Source organism: Odocoileus virginianus, chromosome 22 (genome assembly GCF_023699985.2).
Source record: "Odocoileus virginianus isolate 20LAN1187 ecotype Illinois chromosome 22, Ovbor_1.2, whole genome shotgun sequence".
NCBI classification, from domain to species: Eukaryota; Metazoa; Chordata; class Mammalia; order Artiodactyla; family Cervidae; genus Odocoileus; species Odocoileus virginianus.
Window position 1 is genome coordinate 2,133,625 of NC_069695.1, and position 24,993 is coordinate 2,158,617.

Below are 24,993 nucleotides of genomic sequence, written 5' to 3' on the forward strand. Positions count from 1 at the left end.
TGAGCAGGGGCGATTCGCTAGTTACGGTGCACTGGCTTCCGGATTGCAGCTTCTCTTCCTCCTGGGCCCCAGGGCACAGGCTCAGGGGCAGTAGTTGCCGCATAGGGGCTTGGTTTTTCTGCAGCACGTGCAGTCTTCACAGACCAGGGATCGAACCTGTGTCTCCTCACGCGGATTCGTTACCACTGAGCCACCAGGGAAGCCCCAAGATTCCCCTTTAAAATGCAGAACTTATTTGTTGACTCAAACACCAATACTATCTCAAATGTCCAGTCTCTGTGGCTCCCTCCCTTCGCAGCTCCTAAACCTTCCTATCATACACTCAGTTTTATTTGAATGCATTATTGCTACAGTTTCAAAATTTGGAAAGCTATTGGAATTAGATTTTGAGAAAGGTAACGGCTGAGTGATAAATTCAGACTTGAATCAACACCAACCAAAAGATGCTAGGTCTCTCCAGGCCCGTGGATTGCTGGTTGCCGGTTTAAAAATGCCCTAACACGGCCTAGTGGAGCTCAGTGGGTTAGGACCAGTAATACTCGCGATTATGCCTTGATGCCAGAAAGACCTGTTTCTACTAAGTTCACGTGCTGAACACCAGAAACTGAACAATTGGTATCACATCAAAAGGAAGGCCTTTCTCCTAACTAACGCTATTTAGTATGGCCAGGGGAGGATCGATGTGCTGGGTTCCACAGGTGTCAGGGCTCCAGAATTCTAAGATGTTAAAAGGTAGGAGGCAGCGTCTCACAGGTAGCCTTCGTGCACCTCCAACCCTTCAGGGCACGCGGTAAGAAAATGCTGGAGTTCCTCGCCCACCCTAGAAGACCAGAAGCGTGTGCGCGGACCTCGCCGCTTGGCCCCGCCCCTCCTGTGGTCCCGCACCCTCCCTCGGCCCCGCCCCCTCAGCGGTCCCGCCTCTCTCGTAGCCACGCCCCTCCGTGGCCCCGCCCCTCCATGTGGTCCCGCCCTCCCCTGTGGTCCCGCCCCCTCCCCGTGATCCTGCACTCTCCCGCGGCCCCGCCCCGCCCCCGCGGCCCCGCCCAACGATGCTCGGCGTCCCGCGGCCGCCCGGATCGCGGAGGCGGGGCGGGGCTCACCCTTGCCCCCGGGGCTCCGCCAATCAGCGAGCGCCCTGTTGGCCGTCCGTGGCGCCCGCCCCGCTCGCTCGCACCGCCCGCCTTCTCCCAGAGTCCAAGATGGCGGGGTCCAGGCGGCGGGGTCCCCGGGCCGCGTTGCGGCCGCTGCTCTGCGCTCTGCTGCTGTGCGTCTGCCGTTCCGCGGGCGGCGACGGCGCGGGAGGCGGCCCCGGGGCGGCGGGCGCCACGGACAACCCGACCGCGCCGCCGCACCGCCGCTTCGAGTACAAGTACAGCTTCAAGGGGCCGCACCTGGTGCAGAGCGACGGGAGCGTGCCCTTCTGGGCCCACGCGGGCAGTAAGCGGGGCGGGCGGGCGGGCAGTGAGCGGGGCGGGCGGGCGGCCCGGGCCCCTCCGTGCTCTCCGCGCCCCGGGCGCGCGGGCCAGCCCAGATCCGCGGGCCCCAGATCAGCACCCCGTCCCCCCTCCCCACCCCACCCCACCCCACCCTCCTGCCGTGCTCCCTTCCGATGCCCCCCGCTCCTTGTGTTCGGTCTCGGGTCTCTTCCTTTCTTCCTGCGCTCACTTGAGCTCGCTTCGAGGCGTCGCGTTTCAGCCCAGCGCCGCAGCTCCGGGGAGAAGTCCCGCGCCCTCGTCCCCCCGCCCCGTTAGGCCCCAGCCTGGACCTGCGCCCCTTCCGCCCCTCGGCTCTCCCCTGCTCCCCCCCGGGGTCGGCCGAGGTTGATGCTCCACTTGAGTGCCCGGTGTCCCCTGACGGCTACAGGGATGGCCCGTGTTGGCTTTAGAGCGATCTCGAAGTCTTCATGTCGGAGGACATGCTTCTCACCCCTCTGGAACTTGTACCTTAAATTTGCCTTTCTCAGGGACGTCGTGTGTTGTTTGATTTTTTTCTCTTGCATTAACACATTATGTCGTTTATAGTTAGCTTCATTTAATAGAAGAAGGGATACGAGGTATCGATTGAGAACTTGAGTCTAAAAACTGGCACTGTGTACAGCTTTTCATGTTTAGTTTTTTTTTTGGCGTGGGAGATTGAAACACCCTGTGCCCAGTGTTTTATTCATCTTGTGTGTGTGGCGCTGTGAAGCCCCGGCCGTGGTAAGAGAGCCTTGCTCCCTGCTTACGTATGTGAGAGAAAACCTATGTGTACGAGCGCTGATGTGTCACGGCCGCCTAAAACGTGGCAGTTGGCTTCTGTAAACTGCTCAGTGACCATCAGATGCAACCTTTGAAACAAGTGGCAGATGCCTTTGTATGGGATGGAAAGCACTGGCACTTTGAATTCCAACTTTGAGTGTCATGAGCGGTCCTTCATGTAAGGCTTGCGTGCATTCTTTTAGATTGTCCAGCACTTGAAGCAAAATGTTTCATTTCTAGAAAGTAATCGCTGCTTTACAAAGCACACTTTTAGGAAGAGCTATTTCCTTGATATTAATGTATAATTAAAAGGTAGAAATTTCAGTTAGACTTAATGACCAAGTCATTAAGTATGTGGAGGAGAGTGCAATTATTCTTTTACTCCGCAGGGTTACTGTATACCCGCTCCAAAAAAGCCTATCCCCGGGCATTTGTTATCAACGTAGCCTTGTTCTTAGTAACAGAGCTGGCGCAGGTGTCCCAAACACAAGTGTGCGGGAATTTTTTTGTTCTTGAAATGATGCTGAGTTTTTCAGTAGTGGTGATAAACGTGTTGACGTTTTTCACTTCTGTATTTCTCCGTTGTTTTGTTCTTACGCTTTTTCTCTCACTCACACCACATACATCAGCCAATTAGGAATGTTAGTCAACTGCTAAAATTAGTTACATTGACCTTCTTTTCAGAACCTATAACCAACTAAGCTTTTCTGCTGCAGAAATACCACATAATACCACATACCTGCGTGAATGAAAATTGTATGGCTAGATTGAATCTGAAATAAGGAGTTTAGAATTTTAGCAGTGACTTTTCTGTTGACTCTGGGCATCTCTTGCTTTATCACTGTGATTTTTACCGTCTCACAGTTTTCCTTAACTCCATCAATTTTCCCTTTTCGTTTTGCCCTGAGATCCATTATTAAGGTTTAGTTGAAACATACCCCCTTACATCATCCTCAGATTAAGACCAGCCTGTGGTGTTTCTTTTCCTTAACTCTGCTGTCCTTTTGTACTGTCACTACACATCCTCGGGTCCATAAGGGCAAGAACGATAACAGCAGGCTGTCAGCCTTTGGAGCGGTCAGAGCTCTTTCACCTTCTTCATGCTCTGATTAGATCCCTAGTAGGTCAGGCAGGTGCTGGCTGTTTTATAGGTGAAACACCTAATGTTCAGAAGGGTAAGAATTCTTGACAAAGGTTGCGTAGCTAGTGTCGGTAGGGTAGGACTCAGATCCGGCTCCTCTGGTTCTCTGTCGGGTGCTTTATCTGAGAGGACTGCGCCGGACCTTTACATTCTGCAGGTGATGGTGGCAGATGGCAGCTAAAAACTCTCTAAAGGATCTCAGCTTGTCTTTCCTGTCAGTTTTCCTACCTGTAAAGAGACAATAGGGTTATGTCCCAGCATGGATGTCAGAACTGGTGAATATCTGGGAAGGTGTGCTCCAGTTGTTCAGTTAGACCCGTAGGCGCTTTGATAATTACTCGTCCAACAAGGTGACACAGTGGTGAAGAATCCACCTGCCAATGCAGGAGATGCAAGAGGCATGTTTGATTCCTGGGTGGAAAAGATCCCCCGGAGTAGGAAATGGCAACCCACTCTAGCATTCTTGCCTGGAAAATCCCATGGACAGAGGAGCCTGGTGGGCTATAGTCCATGGAGTCGCAAAGAGTCAGACACGACTGAATGAGCACAGTCCAGTAACAGGAATAGCTAACATTTATTGAAATATTTACATGCACTTAAATAAGCACTTACATGCCTGTGAAGTTGCTGGAGAAATGGAGTGACTTGCCTATGAGCAAACAGCTAGTAAGTGGATGGAGACACAGACCATCGTGTTGGGGGTCCCTGTTCTCTCTGAGAATCTCCTGATGCTGAAGAACTGTATGTTGACTGGAAATTCAGTTGACCGTCTCTCCAGACGAAAGTATACATGCTTAGAATTCTGCATGTAACTTTTGGGATGTATATAAATGATTGAGCCCAGCCCCTTCATTTTACAGGTGAATATATGGTGAGCCCAAGAGAGTAAGAGAATTATTTGCTCAAAGGCACACAGCTGAAGTGAGACTAGGAATAGGTCTCTTGATTCCTAGTGGTATGTGCTTTTCACACTATTTGAGCTTTCTAACATTTGTACCCTGGTAAAAAAAAAAATACACCAAAGTTTTAAAAAAGGAAATATATGAATTTCTGAGTTATTTGAGAAAGATTATCATAAGAATCAAATAGTTGATTTGCCTTTCAAGCTGTAATTTCTTCCCTCCTATCCCTTGAATTTTTAGTGGTTAGTTGCAGCTTTAAGGTGTTGTTTGTTTTTTGCAGAGATAACACATTTTTCAAAGATAGAGGGATATTAAAAACCCCTAAATTTTAAAAGTTGAAATTATCAGCATGGAATTTTTCCCTAACAAATTACTGTACAGGCGACTGAAAGTTAGATCTCTTTAGGTATATATAACAGTTTGTTGATGATTCATTGAGTTTTATGTAATTATAACATAAAGCTTTTCTTCCCTGATTGCTATTCTAGATGCTATTCCAAGTTCGGATCAAATCCGAATAGCACCATCTTTAAAAAGCCAAAGAGGATCAGTGTGGACAAAGACAAAAGCAGCCTTTGAGAACTGGGAACTTGAGGTGACGTTTCGAGTGACTGGAAGAGGTCGCATTGGAGCTGATGGCCTGGTATGGTAATTTCTTTAACTTGGAAAATTTACATAGATGCATATACCACTAGTCTCTAAATGTTTCCTGTTATATATTTACAGGCAGTTTGGTATACGGAGAATCAAGGCTTGGAGGGGCCTGTGTTTGGATCAGCTGATATGTGGAATGGTGTAGGAATATTTTTTGATTCTTTTGACAATGATGGAAAGGTATGGTGTTTTTCAGGACTGTCACCCACTTTAAATGTATTTGCTAACAAAGTTAGTCTGTGAACAATATAGATTATTTGACACTTTTGTCAGCTTTATAGTAGAGGATTTGAATCCTTATATAGCTGGGAATTCATAAATGGAAAGCTGGAAGCTCATGATTTTTCTTACTCCAACTTGAGGCGGCAGCGCAGCCTTCAGTCTGAGAGCTTCTCAGGACCCGCCTCCCCGGACCCTGCTCAGGCTTAATGATCCGGAAGGTCAGCTTGAGTCCTTCAGATGCAGACAGTGAGGCCAGTAGTGTTTCAGGTTGTTATTGCTTTTCTCATGAAGACCTGTGCATTGCTGCTGTTAGCTCACTTACTGATGCCTTTTTATACCTGGTGACCACTCTGTTTGATCAGCCTGATTTCTCTAAAACAGTTAAGGACAAAATGTACTTCTGAGCTGGAAACATTAACTTGTGCTTTAGCAGCCCTGTGATCATTGTTTCTGCTGCCAGTCTGTGGGTTATCAGAGGTCGTTATTAGCAATTTAACGGAGAGTCTTAACAAACTCCTTCGGTGCCAGGGCCATGTTAATTCTCCTGTTACTAAGTTCCCATAAATCCCACACCAGTTCCATGCTCACAGTATCCTAGGATTTTAGAGGTGTTAGAGAACTTATAGCACACCCAGAATAATCTGGACTTCTTTGATTTAAGGACTTTAAAACAAATACATTCTTCTTATTTTTAGAAAAATAATCCTGCAATAGTGATTATAGGCAACAATGGACAAATCCATTATGACCATCAAAAGTAAGTGTATTTTTTTACAGTATTCCAATTTTTAGTTTCTTTTTGGAAACCTTATAAAATATATTGTTTCAAATCTGAACATTTTCTAGATGAAAAAGATTATTCTTGAGATGTTTTCTGTAACTTAATGGGAAGGTCTTCTTTTACCTTGGTGTTGTTATAAAGTTCCTTCTTTGGACTACCTCGACTTCAAACATAAAAATGTGTTGTCGTTAACCTAAAATTGTATAATACCTTCAGAGATTTATGAAACATTCCTGGCTCTCAGTGATGCAATAGCCATGTTTTTTCATCTTTATTCAAAGGGATCTTTAAAAAATAAAGTTTGGAGCCTTAACCACCCTAATGACTAAGCAATTTATGCCTCCTTGTTCAGTCCTGGTATTGCTATATTGAAAAGATTTTCAGTGGGTTACAGAGCTTTTGAGAGTTTAGTGTATTTATAATGTGTGTGAATTGGGCATGTACATTTTTAATTTTCACATGGTTGTGGGGGCATTACCTTTCAGCCAGTCTGTAAAATGCAAGAAAAATTACTTTCCTGCCTTAGTGATGTTTAACTCTAGTACTTCATCATGAGCACCTATTGAGCGATTTAAACTAGCAGTCCAAGGCCTCTCCCTTGTGATTCTGCTTCAGCTTTGAGGGCAGAGTTGAGGAGTCTGCATTTTTTTAAAGCTCCGTATGTGGCTCTGACTCTGCAGAGGAAGAATCTGCAGCCACGCTAACATTGGCTCCTCGTCCAGACTCCTGACCCGAGTCTCAGGGAAAACTCACGTGTCAACTTGGTGTCTTCTGCATAGATAACTTCAGATACCCCAAACTTTGTCATAACTTGATACGGGTTTTGATGTTGCTGGACATTCATTGTTTTAAATAGTGAGTTTTAAAATACCAAGAAGCTTCCCTAAATTTCTTGTCTTCCTTTCCCTCATGCTATAGTGATGGTGCTAACCAAGCTTTATCAAGTTGCCAGAGGGACTTTCGTAATAAACCCTATCCTGTCCGGGCAAAGATCACGTACTACCAGAAAACCCTGACAGTAAGTAACGTGCTCTTAGAGACAGTCCGATGACTAGTACTCTTGTGTGCTTCTGCTGATGGAAATTCAGCGCGTTTTAAATTGGGTGTTGTTCACACGCTCATCAGCGCTGCTCTGAGAGAAGAAGTGGCTTCAAAGCTCGGTTTACGTGTCGCGTGTTGTCACGTGCCATGTGCTGTCAAACTTGACAGCAGGTTTGCATTTAGTCAGTGAATGCCTAGGCGTGCTGCTGTGTGCCATGCAAATATGAATGAGACCAAGGTCCTTTTCTCCAAAGAGCTTGTCTGATGGAGGCGACCTTATGAACACCATGCCTGTGTAGTGTTAGCTACGCTGTGTGGTCAGTGCTGCAACAGGGAGACCACTGGGGACCCAGAGGGCAGAACCCTGTGACTCTGCCGGGAGGGAGGTGACGGTCAGGAGCGGCTTCTCCGTGGGGCTGCACCTTGGAGGGGGAGGAGTCTCCTAGATGGGGTGCATATTCCAGGCAGAGCAAACAGGCGTCAGAACTGTTGAAAAATTTGAGAGAGGCCAGTAGTTGGTCTGGCTGCAGGCGAGAGGAGCTGTGGAAGGTGAGGTGGGAAGGTTGGCAGCGGCGAGCCTCAGCCGCCTGGTGCAGTGTTTCCTGTAAGGAACCGCACGCAGGGTTTTAGCCGGAGTGTGGAGTGAGCAGGTTCCAGTTCAGGATGGTGACCGAGGCAGCGGTGGTCTTCTAACGGTGTTTGTGAGAGAAACAAGAAGCAGGGAGATTTAGCCTGGCTCTTAGTGAGACTCTTAGTGTGGCTTGGTCCTTTACCTGTGGTTTCTCCCTTTTTTCCTTTCCAGTTTCGTTGAGATAGAATTGACACAGCATTGTAGAAGTTGGAAGTGTATAGCATGATTTGACTTACATACACCACAAAGTGATGAGTGCACTTATAAGTTCAGTGAATATCTATCATCTCATGTAGGTAGAAAGTGAAAGACAATAGAAAATATTTTTTTCTTTGAAAAAATTCAGGCTGATAATGTTCATTTTTTTTATTAGGTTAAAATTTTCTATTAGGTCATATTTTGTGCATGATTTCCAAACTGAGATAAAACTACACGTTTAAAAAAAATTAAATAGTTATGTCAAAAAAGAGTTCTTTATTGCCCTTTCCAGTGCCCTTTTAAGGCTGACTCAGTACCTTAACACGCTAACACAGGAGGGTAAAGAAAGTCTTCATAAAACCCAGAGAAGAGATTTTTAGAACTCCTCTCTGGATCCTGTCTGGAGTCACAACCTGAACCGGAAGATTTTAAGTCTTAGCACTTACTAGTATGTGTATAGTTAATACCAAAGTCATTAAATTTAAACTTGACAAAAAAAAAAAGAGTTTTTTACACTAAGAATCCTTAGTATTTACTCTTCTAAGCACTTTGAGGTGTAACATCCAGCCGTGTTCACTTTACTTTCCACCTTGTGCATTGCATCCTTAGTGCTTGTTTATCTTATAACTGGGAGTTTATCCTTTTTGACTGTCTTCATCCACTTCTCCACCCCCACCCCCCTACTGCTGGTATCCGTAAATCCAATGCTATGAGTGAGTTTGTTTTTTGAGTAAAATTGACCTGTAACAAACACTATGTCAGCTCTTGGTATACAGCGTAATGATTTGCCATTTCTGTACATCGCAAAATGATGGCCGCGGGAAGTCTGGTTATCTGGCACTGTACAAAGGTATCTCATGATTCCTGGCTGTTTCCCCGACTGTATCTCATACTTGTGACTGTTTAGCAACTAGAGGTTCTCCCTGTTAATCTCCCTGCCCTATTTCTCTCCTCCCGCCAGTTCCCTCCCCTCTGGCAGCCCCGTTCTCTGTGTCTGTAACTCTGTTTCTGTTTTCTTCTGTGAAATCATGAAGCACTTGTCTTGGTTTGCTTTACCTAGTATAACACCCTCCAGGCCCACCTGTGTTGTTGCAGATGGCAAGATTTCATTCTTTTTTATGGCTGAGCAGTATTCTCTTGTATGGTTCACACATACCACATCTTTATCCATTCGTCTGTTCAGTATTTTGGTTGCTTCTGTATCTAGTCTGTTGTAAAGAATGCTGCAATGAACATGAAAGAAGAAAGTGAAAGTGTTAGTCGCTCACTTGTTCACTTGTGTCCAACTGTTTGCAACCCCACGGACTGTAGCCCGCCAGGCTCCTCTGTCCTTGGAACTCTCCAGGCAGGAACACTGGAGTGGGTGGCCACCCCTTATCAAGAAGATCTTCTTGAACCAGGGATCAAACCCCAGGTCTCCTGCATTGCAGGCAGATTCTTTGCTGTCGAGCCATGTAGATGAATTGGGTTTGAGGTAATGTTTAGGTGGACAGGACCTGGCAGGCAGTTAGGATAACTGAGGTCACTAGTACCGTGTGAACTCTGCTTTTTTAAAGATGCTGTCAGTATCTGGTCATGTAATACTTAGAAGTAAAGGATATTTTGCTTATGTTTTTCTTTTCCCTGAATCATGAGCTAGCCTTGCACTCCTTTGTGTCAACTCAGAAAAAGACAGTCATTTGGGAAACTTTGTACCGGCTCAGTCTTAAATTCCAAACTGACTTGGAGACCTCAGAATCGAGGCAACTGTCCAGTCTGTTATGACCGACTGAGATTTGTGTTCCATGAGTTGTTGCGCATAGTACGCACTGCAGTTTCATCGGGGACATCACTGGGTCACGCGTATCTTCACGCAGCGGAGCCCAGACACCAGCCGTGGCAAGTACAGACCCAACACTTGAATTCACAGGTCCCAGGGAGGCTGCCCGTACAGCCCCACCAGAGAGGCCGTCAGCCCTGCCCGCAGTTCCCGAAACAGTAATAGTCACCCTGCAGCGTGTGCCCGCAAAAGAGTTCCACAGTCAGATAAGGTTGCTGGGACTGTGCATACGAGCAGTCAAGATTGTAGGAAGTCCTGGAATAAAGAAGCCTCTGTTGCGCCGCTCATTCTTCAGGCTTACTGGACCGTGGGGTGCTCTTTCCCCCTAGCATCTGTGAATGTCTGTAGAGCCAGCGTCCTGAAGAACCCATCTTAGAGCGCCTTGGCAGGACAGCCGGCTGTGGCTCGGTGGTCCCAGCCCTTGGCTGCGGTCACTTCCTGGGATACGCCCCCCTGTCCTCGGCCTGGCAGAGGCGTGCTGCTTCTTGAACATGCTAGTTCAAGACTTCTTTCTGTAATGATCTGTCTCTCTGAAACTCTTTAAGTGTTTTTTTCCTCCTCTAGTGCTTAGTTTTTCTTCCAGTTTTATTGAAACGTCGTTGACACACAGCACTCTGTAAGCTTAAGGTATGCAGCATTACGGTTTGAAGCTGACGGCCCTTTGACAGTTATCAGGCCACTACAGAGATGAGATCGTCGTAAACCGACCGCGTGAGATTCATTTTGCAAGGTCTTTGTAAAGGCTCTAACCTGCAATGTGTCTTTCTAGGTAATGATCAATAACGGCTTCACACCAGATAAAAATGATTATGAATTTTGCGCCAAAGTGGAAAATATGATTATCCCCGCCCAGGGGCATTTCGGAATATCTGCTGCCACTGGAGGTCTTGCAGGTAAGACCTCGCCGTCTTCTAACGTTAAAAGGTTGTGAACTGAATCTTACTAGGAATCCTGTAGTTTGGAAATGGGTGGCTTTGTTTACTTTTAACCTTTTGAGACAAGTTACAACCTTCCATGATTAGTGGGGCCAGGCCTTTGGTCTCTTGGGGCTGCTCACTCTTCTGTAGGCTTACAGTTGGCTGGGGGCCACATACAATTATGTACATCAGAGTACCAGTCTAGGTGCAGTATTTTATAGTGAAGGAGACATATTTAAAAGGTTGATCGCCTAGTGTTTTAGGACCCTGAGAGTTGTCACACCACATTTAAATGAATTAGGTAGCCTGAGGAAATATTACTGAGGACTGAACTTTAAAGATGTACTTACTGTATCTTTTTCATATGTGGTGATAAATGAACTTATCGTTAGATATTGATACCATCTTGTGTTCGTATTATATAATAGTCTTATTATTTCCAAATATGTGAATTTTTCGTTTCAACAGCACTGGGCAGTGGGGGGGGGAGGATAGATCATATTTACTCTATTTTTAGGTGGCTTTGCCAAATCTTGAATTTAAGGGCTTTCTAAAGATCATGTGGCCAATAAATCAGACCCAGGCAGGACTCGGTTGGATTTCTGCCCCTTGGGTCCAGGACTCTATTAACACTGCGTGACTTCTCCTAACGTTACCCAACCCACCCTGTGGTGTTTCAGTTTTCTCTTTAATCTGGCTATGTATCTAGATCTCCATAAAAGTAGCAGAAAGCAAAGAGATTGCCGCAGTTGAGATTCATGTCTCGTTTGTGGTGTGACACTAGCCAGGATGAGTATGGTAGTTCCACATTTGATCTGTTAGCTGTTTTTAGCTCAGCCAGCTTGAAATGAACAATTTCAGGTGAAATAAAATTGCTAGTATCTGCTGTATGAGGGAAACAAATACAAAAGAGGTACAGAGAGTAATCGTATTATCTAATTGAGATGCTTTGGTAGTGAAAGGAGATGCTCTTAGTAACACCAGGACAGCATGGATAAATCGGGGCTCCCAGTAGGCCAGGACAGAGCAGTGTCCTGTTTAAAACAGGAAAGGAAGGCTCAGGGTGGTGAGTGTGTAAGAAAGGTTCAGAAACAGATGGGAACAGGAAATACCTGAAGGACAGGCTTCTGTCTCACCTGACTGGGACACGGTCCATGAGGAGATTTGTGGGAAAATAAAGGAGGATCTTAGTGCCGGGAGTAGGAGTTTGCGCTTGCTTTGACACTTTGTTTGTTCATTCCCTTTATCGGGTATTAAACATCCATAACACGTTAAACACGTTAGATGTTCTGGTTTAGGGTTTAAGAAAGTAAATTCTTGCTTAGTTCTAATGTGAGTCTTTCAGATGAACTTTTGTCTCTAAGCTCACAGAGCACCATTGCCTTTATGAAATTCGAGCTAATTTTCATTATTTTAAAGAAAGATATGTCTGTAAATTCACAACCATAAAAATGATCAACTATGGAAGTTTTTCAGTTGTTTTTTTTTCTTTAATTTGTAGACGACCATGATGTTCTTTCTTTTCTGACTTTCCAACTGACCGAGCCTGGGAAAGAGCCAGTGAGTATGCTTATTTTTCTCAGAAAGCGTGTTTGTAATTTAGTAGTGTTGCCTCATAGCTGAAAACGGGAAGATTAACTCGGGTTCAGATCTTGTTTCTCCTAATGATTGCTGTTACGACCTGTGCAGGTTGCTTAAGCTCGGTACATGACACTCCTTCTCTAGTAAAACAGATGCTTGTGCTGGCCACCTTGATGTTGTAAGCATTAAAGGCAGTGCACTTCTGGCAGGCACTCAGTAAATGGTAGTGGCTATTACTATTTTTTGTCATAGTATTAATAGCAAGAGGAAATTAACCTTTGACCTAGTGGTGGAGTAGTTAAAATGAGAAAAAAGAACATATATCGAGGCTTATCACTTTCTTACTTGTTAATTTTTTTTTTTTTAAATGATCTATTCTTAAACTCCAAACAAGCCTACAGTCGATAAAGAAATTTCTGAAAAAGAGAAAGAAAAGTACCAGGAGGAATTTGAGCACTTTCAACAAGAGCTGGATAAAAAAAAAGAGGAATTCCAGAAGGACCACCCCGACCTTCAAGGGCATCCTAGTAAGTTGTAGCCGAGCCGGCCTCCGCTGCGGCGATGGTCGCGGGCCTTTTGAGTCCCCAGCGCTTCATTCATCTTACCTTTGCTCACTTATCTGTCACACTCCAAGTACTTGCTGGAAATGATTTTTAAGCCAGTCTTCAGTCTCTAAAGGGCTTGGAGATCGATGCTTTCACCCGGAAGAGTGTCGCTTAGAGAAGCGGGCAGTCGGGAGTGCCGGGTGGCGGACGAACAGGGAGCCCCGGACTGCAGGCTCCCCGCGTGCACCGCTGTGTCCCCTGCGCCGCAGACAGCGGTCGTGCTGGCACAGTAGTTGAGACTCAGTACATGCTTGCTGAATGGAACTGTCCGGGGTGGGCTTCTTTCCTTTTTAGTGGCACACACTTACCTTAGTTGATACAAAGCTAGTACTTGAAAACTGTTGAGACTTGGGAGAGTAATGTGAAGTGAATATCTCCTCTTATTACTCAGATAGAATTCTGGACATTAAAGGTTGAAATTTTTGAAATATTAGTCTAAGCTAGTGTAACAGAACTTACATGGGCTCCTTGTCACAAACAAGATAAGGCCAAGTAGAATGACTCTGATCTGCTAGCTTTTATGATCTCAGTTTCCCGTCAGCACAGATGATCAAGGCTGTAATTAATAAGGGCTTCCTGGTGGCTCAGTGGTAAAGGGTCTGCCTGCCGGTGCAGGAGATGCGGGTTTGATCCCTGGGTCGGGAAGATCCCCTGGAGAAGGAAATGGCAACCCACTCCAGGATTCTTGCCTGATAAACACTATAGACAGAGGAGCCTGGTGGGCTGCAGTTCATGGGATCACAAAGGGTCGAACGTGGCTTACTGACTAAGCAGACATACTTAATAAAGCCTGGGGCTAGCTTTTGAACTAAGTAGTGTGTTAATCTAAATGAGTAACAGTGTTATTCAGATTTAATGAAGATAAAAATGAAAAATAAATTTTATTTTTCCCTTGGATTTTTTTTTTAACATATCACATATGATTTTTAAGTATATCCTGAAGGTTGTTGTAGTAAGTGTTTGCAGTTATCTGGTTTCAGCATGGTCAGAAATAAAAGGGAAATTAAAACTTTTCAGCTCCGTTTCTTAGTCTTTTATGTGAGTAAAATGCACAGATTTTAAGAGAATAGTTTGATGAATTTTGACAAATTTTAACCATCACTCAGATGAGTGTATAGAATATTTTTATTGCCCCAGATCAAGTCAGCCACCTTTCCACAGAGATGGCCACTATTCTGATTCCTATTAAGAAATTAGATTAGTTCTGCCAACCCCTATAAATAGAATCACACAGTCTATTTAAAAGAGAAAATAATTTTTAGATGAAGAAATTCAGACCTAAGTTATAAATATTCAGCCACCAGAGATGGTGAAAACAATTAGTAATTGAATCACGATTGAATCAGTTACATGGATGTTTGTGACACTGGAAGGACTGTAACAACTGTGTTCTTCGTTTAGTGGAGGTCGTTACGTGGTCACTTACAGTCATTCGAAAACCACATATGTGTGGGTGACTCTTAGGATGATTTTTGATTTGTGATTACCTTCTCAGCGGATGAAATATTTGAGAGTGTAGGAGACCGTGAGCTGAGACAGATCTTTGAAGGACAGAATCGTATTCATCTTGAAATCAAGCAGTTAAACCGACAGTTGGATATGATTCTTGATGAACAGAGAAGATATGTCTCTTCCCTGACGGAGGAGATCGCTAAGAGAGGAGCCGGAGCCCCAGGGCAGCAGGGACAGGTGAGCTTGCCAGGTCCACGGAGGTGCCTTGGTGAGGGAAGGAGCCTGGGGTGGAGGAGCGGCAGGAAGGAAACAGAAGCGGTCTGGGTGTTACGCGGTATGCCCTCTGGAGTGGGGGCTCTCGGGCTGGCTGGTCATCTTGTGTTTTTCCTCCAGACCTTTCAGCAGGAACTGGATACTGTTGTGAACACTCAGCATGAGATTCTGAGACAAGTAAATGAAATGAAGTAAGTACACAAAAGTCCCGTCTGAGTGCTATGTGATACCTTTATCCTAAATCCGTGACTTCTCTAGATATGTAGGCATGACACTGTTGTAAGCTTCCTCCATGAGTAAGAATCATGTTCTGGATTATTTCTAAATAGGGGAGTGTAGAGTAGGGACTTCTCATATTTAGCAAACATGTCTAAATCTTTTAATTGTTCCCAGCTAGTAAAGAAAGCTTTACCATTTTTAAGGGAAGGGAAAAGATGCTAGTCAGAGTTATTTGCTAGCATTTGTGCACTTGTAAAATCCAGAAGAGCTTCCCAGGCGGCTCAGTGGTGGAGAATGCACCTGCCAGTGCAGGAGACGGGGGCTCAGTCCCTGGGTCGGGAAGCTCCCCTGGAGAAGGACACGGCAGCCCTCTCCAGTGTTCTTACCCGGAGAGTCCCATGGACAGAGGAGCCTGGCGGGCTATAGTCCTGAGGTCACAAAAGAGGCGGACGTGACTTAGCAACTAAACAACAACAACATAAAAAGAATATGGGTAATACATAACAGTCCTGTGGAAAATAACTAGAGGAATACGCACGCCCGGCATTACAGGGCTGTGAGACAGGCACACCTGTGCAGGAGCGTCTCTGCGATGGAACGAAGCCGGTGTGAAGGAAGTGTGCTTCGTGTGAGTGCGTTTTTCATTCTGTATTGTGCTGTAAGAGAGACCGGGCAAGGAGTTGCTGCAGAGACAACGGTATCCTTGTAACGCTGAATGACAGGGTTTTTAAACGTTTTGATCTAATTTTAGACATTGCAGAAAATAAGGGACATACATCCATCATGCATCCAGTGTATCCCTCACTTCACTTCCTGATGTTACCTGTTGTGTAGCTATTGCACAACAATAGGTACAATTGTCAGAACAAAGAATTTGACGTTGGCTTGGACGTATTAACTAATGATCCCACTCAGGTTTCACCAGTTCTCCACCAATGCCTTTTTCATTCGAAGACGCACCCAGGGCTGCACACTGCGCTCGGTTATTTCTCCGCTGACCTCTGCAGGCTGAAACAGTTTCTCTCTCCTTGGCTTTTATGACCATGGCAGTTTTTAAGAGCATTGATCAGTTCATTGGGCCATTTTGGTTCCTCGGTTTGGGTTTGTCTGATACTTCCTCAGGATCAGATGGAAGTTCTGCACTTTTTAATGAGAATACAACAGTGCAGCATGTTCAGGATGTCGATATGTCTTACTGCTGGTGATATTGGCTGTGATCATTTGGATATTGTAGTTTCTTCTCAGTTTCCCTTGGTGGTTAGTAAATATATATTTGGGGAAAGATACTTTGAGTATATTTGTATTCCTTACACTCCTTTTGTATTAAGAAACTAGGAGATCATCCAGACACTGGATTTTGGTTAGACTGGACCAGACACTGCAGAGCTGATGTTAGCCTTCCTCCTGTCCCAGCTTGAGCATCCTCTCTCCAGCAAGGAGGAACCTGGTTCTTAGTCTCTACAATGTGTTCACTTGTTGGTTCATTTTTATTTTTTTTTATTTTTATTTTTTTTTATTTTTTTTTTTTTTGTTGTTGGTTTTTTTTTTGGTGGAGGGGAGTTCCCTACCATAGCTCTGAGAGACCACTCCAGGGCGGAGTGGGGGCGAGTCAGCATGTAAGGTTTTGGCGAAGGGGAGTTCCCTACCATAGCTCTGAGAGACTGCTTCAGGGCGGCAGTGGGGCAAGTCAACATGTAAGGCTTTGGTGGAGGGGAGTTCCCTACCATAGCTCTGAGAGGCCTCTTCCTGGTTCATTTTTAGTGTGCATAAAGTATATATAGAGTGACTTCAAATTATTAAACCATATCCCTATAAGAAACATATTTACTGATGGATTTATATAAAGCTCCTTTTGCCTCTAGCCTTACAGTATTTCAAACTCATGTACAGTTTGCTCAAACTCACGTCCATTGAGTCGGTGATGCCATCCAACCATCTCATCCTCTGTCATCCCCTTCTCCTCCCGCCTTCAATCTTTCCCAGCATCAGGGTCTTTTCCAATGGTGGCCAAAGTATTGGAGCTTCAGCTTCAGCATCAGTCCTTCCAGTGAATATTCAGGGTTGATTTCCTTTAGGATTGACTGGTTTCATCTCCTTTCTGTCCAAGGGACTCTCAAGAGTTTTCTACAACACCACAGTTCAAAAGCATCAGTTCTTCAGTGCTCAGCCTTCTTTATGGTCCAGCTCTCAAATTTGTACGTGACTACTGGAAAAATCATAACTTTGACTATACTCACCTTTGTTAGCAAAGTAATGTGTCTTCTTTTTAATACACTGTCGGAGTTAGTCATAGCTTTCCTTCCGAGGAGCAAGCGTCTTGCAGCCACCATCCACAGTGATTCTGGAGCCCAAGAAAAGGAAACCTGTCATTGTTTCCACTTTTTCCCCTTCTATTTTGCATGAAGTGATGCACCAGTTACCATCATCTTAGTTTTTAAATATTGAGCTTTTTCACTCTCCTCTTTCACCCTCATCAAGAGGCTCTTTTTGTTCCTCTTCACTTTAGTTCCTCTTCACTTCCATTTTAGTATTGGTTTTAACACAAATTATTTAGTATTCTCTGTGCTTAGACAGCCCGTAGTAAAAGATGAAGGCATAATAATGTAGTTTTTGTAAGTTATTTTCCAATTTTGAAGACAATTTTTTTAAATACTTTTTTTTTAAATGTTCTGTTGCATTGAGCGCAGAAATGTGTCCACCCCGTTGAAATCTGTGACTGTAAAAATCACCCTTCTAGTGATTGTGCTGTCTAACAGGCCTTTCTGTCTCAGGAGCTCCATGAGTGAGACTGTCAGACTGGTCAGCGGCATCGCGCACCCGGGGCCGGCGGCGGGCCTGTACGAGACCGCCCAGCACTTCAGCGACATCAAGGAGCACCTGCACAGCGTCCGGCGGGACATCGACAGCCTGGCGCAGCGAAGCGTGGTCAGCTCCCCTTTCTGCTCATCTGCGAGTAGTTATCACAGTCTGCCTTTAGGAAGGACAGACGTACATCCTGCTGAAAATATTGTAACTTTTAAACTGACGCCAGTGCTCACTCTTAATATGCGGGGTAGAAGGACTCCATTATGACCCAGATGTCTACGTGTTCCACATCACGCTTCCATTGCCTACTGGATAGAATTGCTTAAAAAGATAAATTGCTATTCCAGGTACTGGGGTCATCACAACCTCAGGCATTTTTTTTTCCTAGAAGCTCTCTTTAAAAAAACATCTCTTGTTATCAGAAATGATACCCTTAAACAACTTTGGAAAAGGCAGCTGTTTCTTGACGCACCCATTGGTGAGACAGACAGGCCCTGGGTAATTCATGTTTCTCTAGGCTGTTCAGGAAGCGCAGATCTAAAACTGGCTGATTTATAGCAGCTTTTTTTAGGCAAGATTTTTCTTTTTTCTAGCTACTTTCCTGTTTTACTTGGTTCTTTTTTTTAAGTTTTGTTTTATTTGCTTTATTAGTTTTTTTTTTTTCTTTTTTTTTTTTTTTTAAGTGTAGGTCCCACCTACATTTTTGGAGAGAGGCAGTCAGTGTTAAAGATAGGTAGCATATTTTTGAAGTTTAACATGCGTAAGAAGCAATATTAGAAAACAGGCCTCTGGAGCTTGTACGTTTTTTCTTATTTACTGGCTTTGAAAACCCTTGTGAAATCTACAAATGGTTATAGCATTTGCCTCTTCCCCTTCAAGTTTTTTAAACATGGTTCAGTAGTTTTCTCATTGACCATTTTACCTCCCTCCCAAAGCATTGTCATCTACTCCCTAAATTCTGTTTGAGGTCATTTGCCCCCAAATTCAGCTTTTGTTAAAATGGCCAGGTTAATGCTGTGGGTAATAAATACACTGTGAAGAGCCTTGTCCTGCAGATGTGAACGTATTGAGAACAACTAATCTCAGAAGCCATTTTGTCTGATTACCTTGATGAAATCTTTGTCCCCAGATTTTAATTTTTGATACTTGCTTATGAACGGTCCTTTCTCAGCGCTCATCCACCCCGATCTCCTGTGTAACATCACTGATTAGTTTTTTGGGAAAACATTTCTTTTCCCATTTACACGAATATTTCTCCATAACCCCATGGACAGAGGAGCCTGCTAGGCTACAGTCCATGGGGTCGCAAAGAGTTGGACATGACTGAGCGTTTCACTTGCACTTTATAATAGAAGGAATACTCGTGTAAATGGGCAAAGAAATGTTTTCCCAAAAAACTAATCACTGATGTTGAAGGCAGGAGGTTGGGGTGGATGAGCGCTGAGAAAGGGCCGTTCCTGTTGGGCAGGTGAGTGTGGGGCAGCCGTGCTTACTTGTCTGAACCGGAAGCCCGCCGACGGGGACGCGGCTGCTGTTGGGAGTAACTGCAGCCGGAGGACCGGGGGTGTCCCGGGCGTGGGCTCCGTAACCCTCGGGGGTGCTGGCGGCACGGTCACTGTCACGGGGGACGAGCCGGCCGGCGGGAGGTCAGTGACCAAGGGCGCAAGAGGGCTCCTCCCCCGTCACCTGCTCTTTCAGGAAGTTTGTGGAAATGAAGAGGATGTTTATGGGGTGAAAAATGAAAGTATTTGAGTCTATACCATGAGTTTTGTAAAGATTTCACATTTATTTCCTTTTCTGAAATAACTGGTTTGACTAATTACAATAGAATTTTTTTCCCTTCACAGCCATCAAATGAAAGACCGAAATGTCCAGAAGTCCCGCCATTTCCATCATGTTTATCTACACTGCATTTCGTGGTATTCGTTGTGGTACAGACGGTGTTATTTATCGGTTATATCATGTACAGGTAAGTCTCTGAAAGTTGATCCAGCATTTTTCTGTATCTGTTTAATTTGAAATGTTCAATAAAGTTATCTGTATCTATAATGAAACTTTGAATACCTATAAAATTAGGTTCATACAAAGCAAATGTTATGAGAATATTTCAGTTCGCATGGGAGTGCATGTGTAGGACATGTGTATCTTCATGTATTTCGTACTTCAAAAGGCATTTTTAATTTTAATCAGTCCTGTTTCATTCCACTATAAAGTGTACAGAATTTCACAGGGTCTTTTTTTTGTCTCTCTTTTTCCTTAGGACTCAGCAAGAAGCAGCTGCCAAAAAATTCTTTTGACCACCATTTTCATATGTGTACATCATGTATGTATGTACAAAATATCTTTTTGAGGGAATTTAAGTATTTAAATTGCTTTTTAGTCTAAATTATTTTGTATAAAATAACTGTTTAAACATTGACTTAAGAATAAACCTTAAAGACAACCACGTGTAAATTTGTGCATAGTACATAAATCTATTTAAATTTCAGTGAATTTCTGGCCAGTAGAATACAGCCACTGCACAGAATACTGATAAATCAGAGGGTTAAAAACCAGAAAGGGGGAACCTGTCCATATATGAAAGTGACCCGTAAGCCTCCAGTGCTGGAGACTTCTGTCTTTAGCATAAACACCCTTGCCCTCCTGCCCCCAAAGTATGAGGTCTGAGAGCTACCTACCCATCATGATTATTTTGTAACCAAAGTCTTTTTTTTTAAGAGGCCAGAATTTCTTGCTCCAAGACCCAGTGCTGCAGTCCTTGAATCTAATACAGCTCCATTTGAAATCAAAAAATATTTTGTCTGAGTGTTAGGATCTAGGTAATAGGATTCAGTATGTTTATTGAAGCATTGTTTTCCCCTTCTGATCATCAATGATGTATTTCACTTTTAAAGGAAATTTGGGGGGCGAATTAAGAGCTGCTCTTTGCCTGAAAAACCATTTAGGTGAGAACTTTCCTCTGATAATGGTTTTTATGGGTCTTTTGCCTGGTGAGGTGTTCATTTCATGATTGCTCATATTCTTGATTGTCTGTGTTCCAACAGAGTCAGTTCAACATTACGAAAATCACTCTGCTTTTGTATCTAAATTCACCTCAGATGGCATGTTCTGGGGACATTTTAAGGTCACAGCACCTACCACTGCTTTCAGATTGACATCCCTCCATGCAGCTCCGCGTTTCTGACGCTGCATATTAGTCGAAATCCAGAAGGCAGGAGCAGAAGCAGTGTTAAAGTTTCTGAAAGCAAAATCTGAAAAATGGTGTTACTACTTCTGATTTGTTTTAATGCCAGAACTAAGGGCATTGTGAAGCAGGTGTTGGTAAGCGTAACCTTGAAATGCCAGGCTGGAAGGAGTTGCTGTAGTCTGTACATACTTCTAGGTGTTACAGAAACTGTCTGTAAATGACATTTAATTTAGTTTTCATAGCTGATGTAGACTTCAGAATACTCTTTTACTTTCCCTTGTCTAGCTAGCTGAAATGATGCCTTTCATTTGTCATAGAACTGAAAATAGTACCATTTTATAAATAGTACTGTTTAATTCTTCACAGCTTTCAGAAATTTGCTGTGAGTTGTTATTTGCTGGTTGGACTGACTGCCTGAAACCCACACAGAGACTGCAGGAGTCTGCGTCAGAGCGGTCGCTAACTGGAGCCGCATGTGCAGACAGTGCTAGCACGCTGTCACGGGAGCGTGTGTCCCGGACACCGAGCAGGAGTGCTCTGTTGGCCACTCACACACTGACAGCCACTTCAGCCCAGACGTGCTCCACGGGTATTTTTTTCTTGTAGTGTTAACATATTGAAATTCATATTTCAGAGACATCATCATGACAGAATTTACTCTTATTCCATGAAAAAAAATTCAATACCTTCCGAAGAATGTTTCAGTTGTAGACTGTGAGACTTGGATATCTATCCTCTTGAGATGAAAAGCTGCAGAATATCCAGTATTATAAAAACCCAGAGCCACGTGTGCCTGAACTTAAAGGAATAGTTGATCTATGCAGTGTACATTTTCCAGGCTAAAATTCAAGAGGAATTGTTCCGATCATTTCTAATACAAGTGAAGACAGCTAGGACAAAGGAACACACGCGTAAATCTTTCTTCCTTTCCTTTTGCTAAAAAAAAAAAATCACTCAGTAAGACGGTTCATACAAGTTATTATTGTTGGAAATTTGGTTTGTTTTCCTCAAAATCACTGACTTCAAGTAGTTTATTTCTGTTTTTTAAAAAATGTGTTTGCTATGTGGGAAAATCAATCACTGCCAGGATTCTCTCATTTCTGTACTGTTTTATAGAATTGAATTAACTTCTCTCACACCAGCAAGTATTTTACAGGTGCCTTGGATTAAAACAAAGTTGATTTTACAATTTTACTGTAAATCTTTGTGCTTCTGCCACTTTAAAAAAGAAATGCAATTGTATAATGGTTAATGCTCTTATTTAATGTGCTTTTTGTGTTCTGATTGTTTGAATGTTTTATTCAGCTTGAACCTTTACTATGAGGGCACAATATTCTGTCATGTTTTAAAGAGACAGTAGTGTTTCTCAGAGTGTGGTCTGTGAACCGTCTGAGCCCTGGAGCGCTTGTTAAGAACGCAGATTCCAGGGCGCCATTCCCAGCCACCTGCATCGGAACTCAGCAGTGGGACCTGCAGAGAATCGTTTTTTCGGCAGGCACCTCAGGCGATTCTGAGTGCACTACTGTTAAGAACCACTGAGGTGAGGGGTGGGGAAAGAAACACAGGTTTGTGTAGTTTTACAGCTGAGCTGAGAGCTAACATAATATTTTCATTGCCAGCGACATTAGCAAATGTGCAGTGATTCTTTATACTTAGAACGTATTACTTAACGTTCTTTTCACCAAAACTCTTGGTTTATCAGCAGCTACAAACTAAACCCATATTGTTGCCTGTGGCTCTCGGTACTTTGGTTGGCGGCTCTTAGAAAATCATCTTCAGATCACGGTCAAGCCATGAAAACCCCCGTCTTTGAATCTGCTTGCTAAAGTGTTTTGCTTTTCCTGATTGCAGTTTTTGTGACATTTTATCTCAGACAATTGTACTTTTTGATAACTTGGGGACAACAAAAATTACTTGAATAAGGGATTGCCTGACCCGCTGCATTGCAGAGACACAGTCTTTGTAAAGAACAGAAATGACAGTTGTGAATATTAAGATGTGATTATCTTTTTCCTGTCCATGTGCTTATTGCAGGGAGATAGTGAACAAATGGTTATACTGGGGATTTTTTTATTTATAAGATCTAATGTAAAATCACCACTTGCAAAATTTTTAGATCTGTATGTTGCCTGTTTAATATATTCTTTTAAAGTTTAAAAAGGTTTTCTATCCATTGTTAATTTCAATTAGGTGACATTTTGTTGTTTTTTTCCTGATTGTTAATTTGATGCTAGCTGGAATTCAAAAGATGACATTGACCTTATTCAAATAAAGAAATATTTTAGTAAACTTACTTTTTCCTTCATTGGTCTCAGATAATAAGTTATTTCCCAAGTAGGTTATTTCCCAGGAAGGCCCTGATCTATGATAGTATTTCATGTGTCATATGCTTTGCGTTCTGTCCTAGGGCACCTGCCACCTGCAGTCAATACAGGGAAGCATCAAAAGAGAATTTAAAACTGCTACGGATAAATGCTTACCCTTGCTGGTAATGAAAAATACAAAATAATTAATACATTTGATATTTTCATCTAAAGTAACCAAATATTGGTAAAAATGTGGCTAAACTAGAACTTTTAGTCATTACTAATGGCAGTTTTTTTTTTTTTAATCTTCTTTTTGGTAAGTAACATTTAACCAAATAATTCCAATTCTGAGGGTCTGTGTGCTATGAAAAAGGAGAGTACAGCTTTAGTGTCAGACAAATCTGGGTTTAAAATCTTGGCTTTGCCACTTCCTAAAGATGGCCTTCATTTTCCTCCTAATACCCTCTCGGGGTTGGCAGCTTGTAAAAGGTGGTCTTTATAAGTGGTTTCAGGAAACGGAAACTAAGGTAATGGGCCCTTCTGCCATGAGCACGCAGACGAGGGCTTCCCCTGTGGCTCAGCGGGTAGAGAATCCGCCTGCGATGCGGGAGACCTGGGTTTGATCCCTGGGTGGGGAAGATCCCCCGGAGAAGGGAAAGGCTACCCACTCCAGTACTCTGGCCTGGAGAATCCCATGGACAGTCCATGGGGCCGCAAAGAGTCGGACACGACTGAGCGACTTTCAATGTAAAAGAAACTAGATAGGTTTGAGTATGACTGATTAATGTTGATGTTTGGCAGAAACCAACAGTTTGTAAAGCAGTTATCCTTCAATTAAAAAAAATTAATTTTAAAGAAAGAAATTACATAGCTTTGAAAGAAATGAGAGGAAACCAAACCCTCGATCAGTGAGCCTGCTGGGGGAGGGGTGGCGGGAGCTAGACACCATTGGGGCCCTGGGGACCTGGCCATCGCAAGGATTTAGGATTTTATTCAGGTACGATGAGAAGGCTTTGGAAGGTTAACACCTCGTTTTCCCATTTCACCTGGGGTGTTTATTTTCCCTTTCTGGAAGATTCCACTGGATGGCCAAGTGGAAAGACCATTGGAATAAACTGAATAAAAAGTTTTTAAAAACACGGTGCTCTTTTCAAAGAAATTATCTTACGGGAAAGCAATGAAAGATCTGATTTTGCGAACAATCCCAGGGAGCATTCGTTTGTCACCCTGGTATGGTCATCACCCAGGAGTTTCTGTGATGCCCAGCACCCCTTCCCCCATCACACGCACACAAAGGACTGCTTAGGGAGAGATGGCCTCACAGTCTGGCTTTGGGGTTCAGAACCGAGACCCTCACTGTCGGGATTTCCTAATCGTTTTGTAATATAATAATTTAACTAAATAACATAGATTTTTATCTTAATTGTTTTGCTTTTAGAAATGGTCCTTTTCTTTGAGAAATAAAAAGTGTCTTTTAATGTTTCAAAACACCTGTAAGGAGAGTTGTGTTAAACCAGGAAGATAGCAGACAGAAACAAACTGTGACTTCTCCTTTATGCAAAGTTCTATGATGCGTAAGGCTTCTCAATGGATATGAAATGCAGTTTATTATAAAAATAATTTAGGGGTCATGGCTTGAATGTATTAAGTCCCAAGCAACACATCTTTAAAAGTGGAAGTGGAATTAGTGTGAAAGTACATTCTCGATCAAAGAACACCAAGAAAACTTTCTTATTTCACCCTAAATGTTAATTTTTTAAACTGAGACCATTTTAGCAACACTTTAGGTTAGTAACGTGAAAAGCAGATCTTAAAATACATAAAGCAAGCATTTTAGGCAAAGATCCAGTGTATGTGGTTGTGTACAATCTGAGGGAGAGTCGTCTACTTCCTGCACGGGCTCATGCCTGTGGATGAAATAATAAGCGTAGCTTACAAACAGGCTGTCTCTCTCCCCTCCTCCCCACCCCCTCTTGGAGTGCTTTAATTAGAAAGATACTAAGGTAGATTAAAGTCTGAGCC

The 24,993-nt window shown here is 43.5% G+C and overlaps 1 protein-coding gene and 1 non-coding gene across 6 annotated transcripts; both read left to right on the plus strand.

Moving 5' to 3' along the window:
* Nucleotides 1–1,182: 1,182 nt before the first annotated feature.
* LMAN1 (lectin, mannose binding 1) lies at nucleotides 1,183–22,970 on the plus strand. 5 transcript variants are annotated; one of them, XR_011482624.1, is made up of 15 exons: nucleotides 1,183–1,437; nucleotides 4,769–4,923; nucleotides 5,007–5,114; nucleotides 5,852–5,913; nucleotides 6,856–6,955; nucleotides 10,396–10,519; nucleotides 12,045–12,103; nucleotides 12,519–12,651; nucleotides 14,225–14,418; nucleotides 14,575–14,645; nucleotides 17,445–17,598; nucleotides 19,326–19,447; nucleotides 19,739–19,801; nucleotides 20,373–20,423; nucleotides 21,032–22,970. XR_011482624.1 is itself a non-coding variant. In XM_070452445.1 (14 exons), the coding sequence occupies exons 1-13, from the start codon at nucleotides 1,200–1,202 to the stop codon at nucleotides 19,773–19,775; spliced, it is 1,557 nt and encodes a 518-aa protein (XP_070308546.1). In that variant the 5' UTR covers nucleotides 1,183–1,199; the 3' UTR covers nucleotides 19,776–19,801; nucleotides 20,373–22,970. The 5 variants fall into 5 exon arrangements, 3 of the variants coding, with proteins under 3 accessions (XP_070308546.1, XP_070308547.1, XP_070308545.1); XR_011482623.1 differs by having other exon boundaries at nucleotides 19,739–20,423; XM_070452445.1 differs by having other exon boundaries at nucleotides 20,373–22,970.
* Nucleotides 8,099–8,221, plus strand: LOC139030465 (small nucleolar RNA SNORA26). Its single transcript, XR_011482836.1, has one exon. It is a non-coding gene; the product is annotated as a small nucleolar RNA SNORA26 (small nucleolar RNA).
* Nucleotides 22,971–24,993: the final 2,023 nt, after the last annotated feature.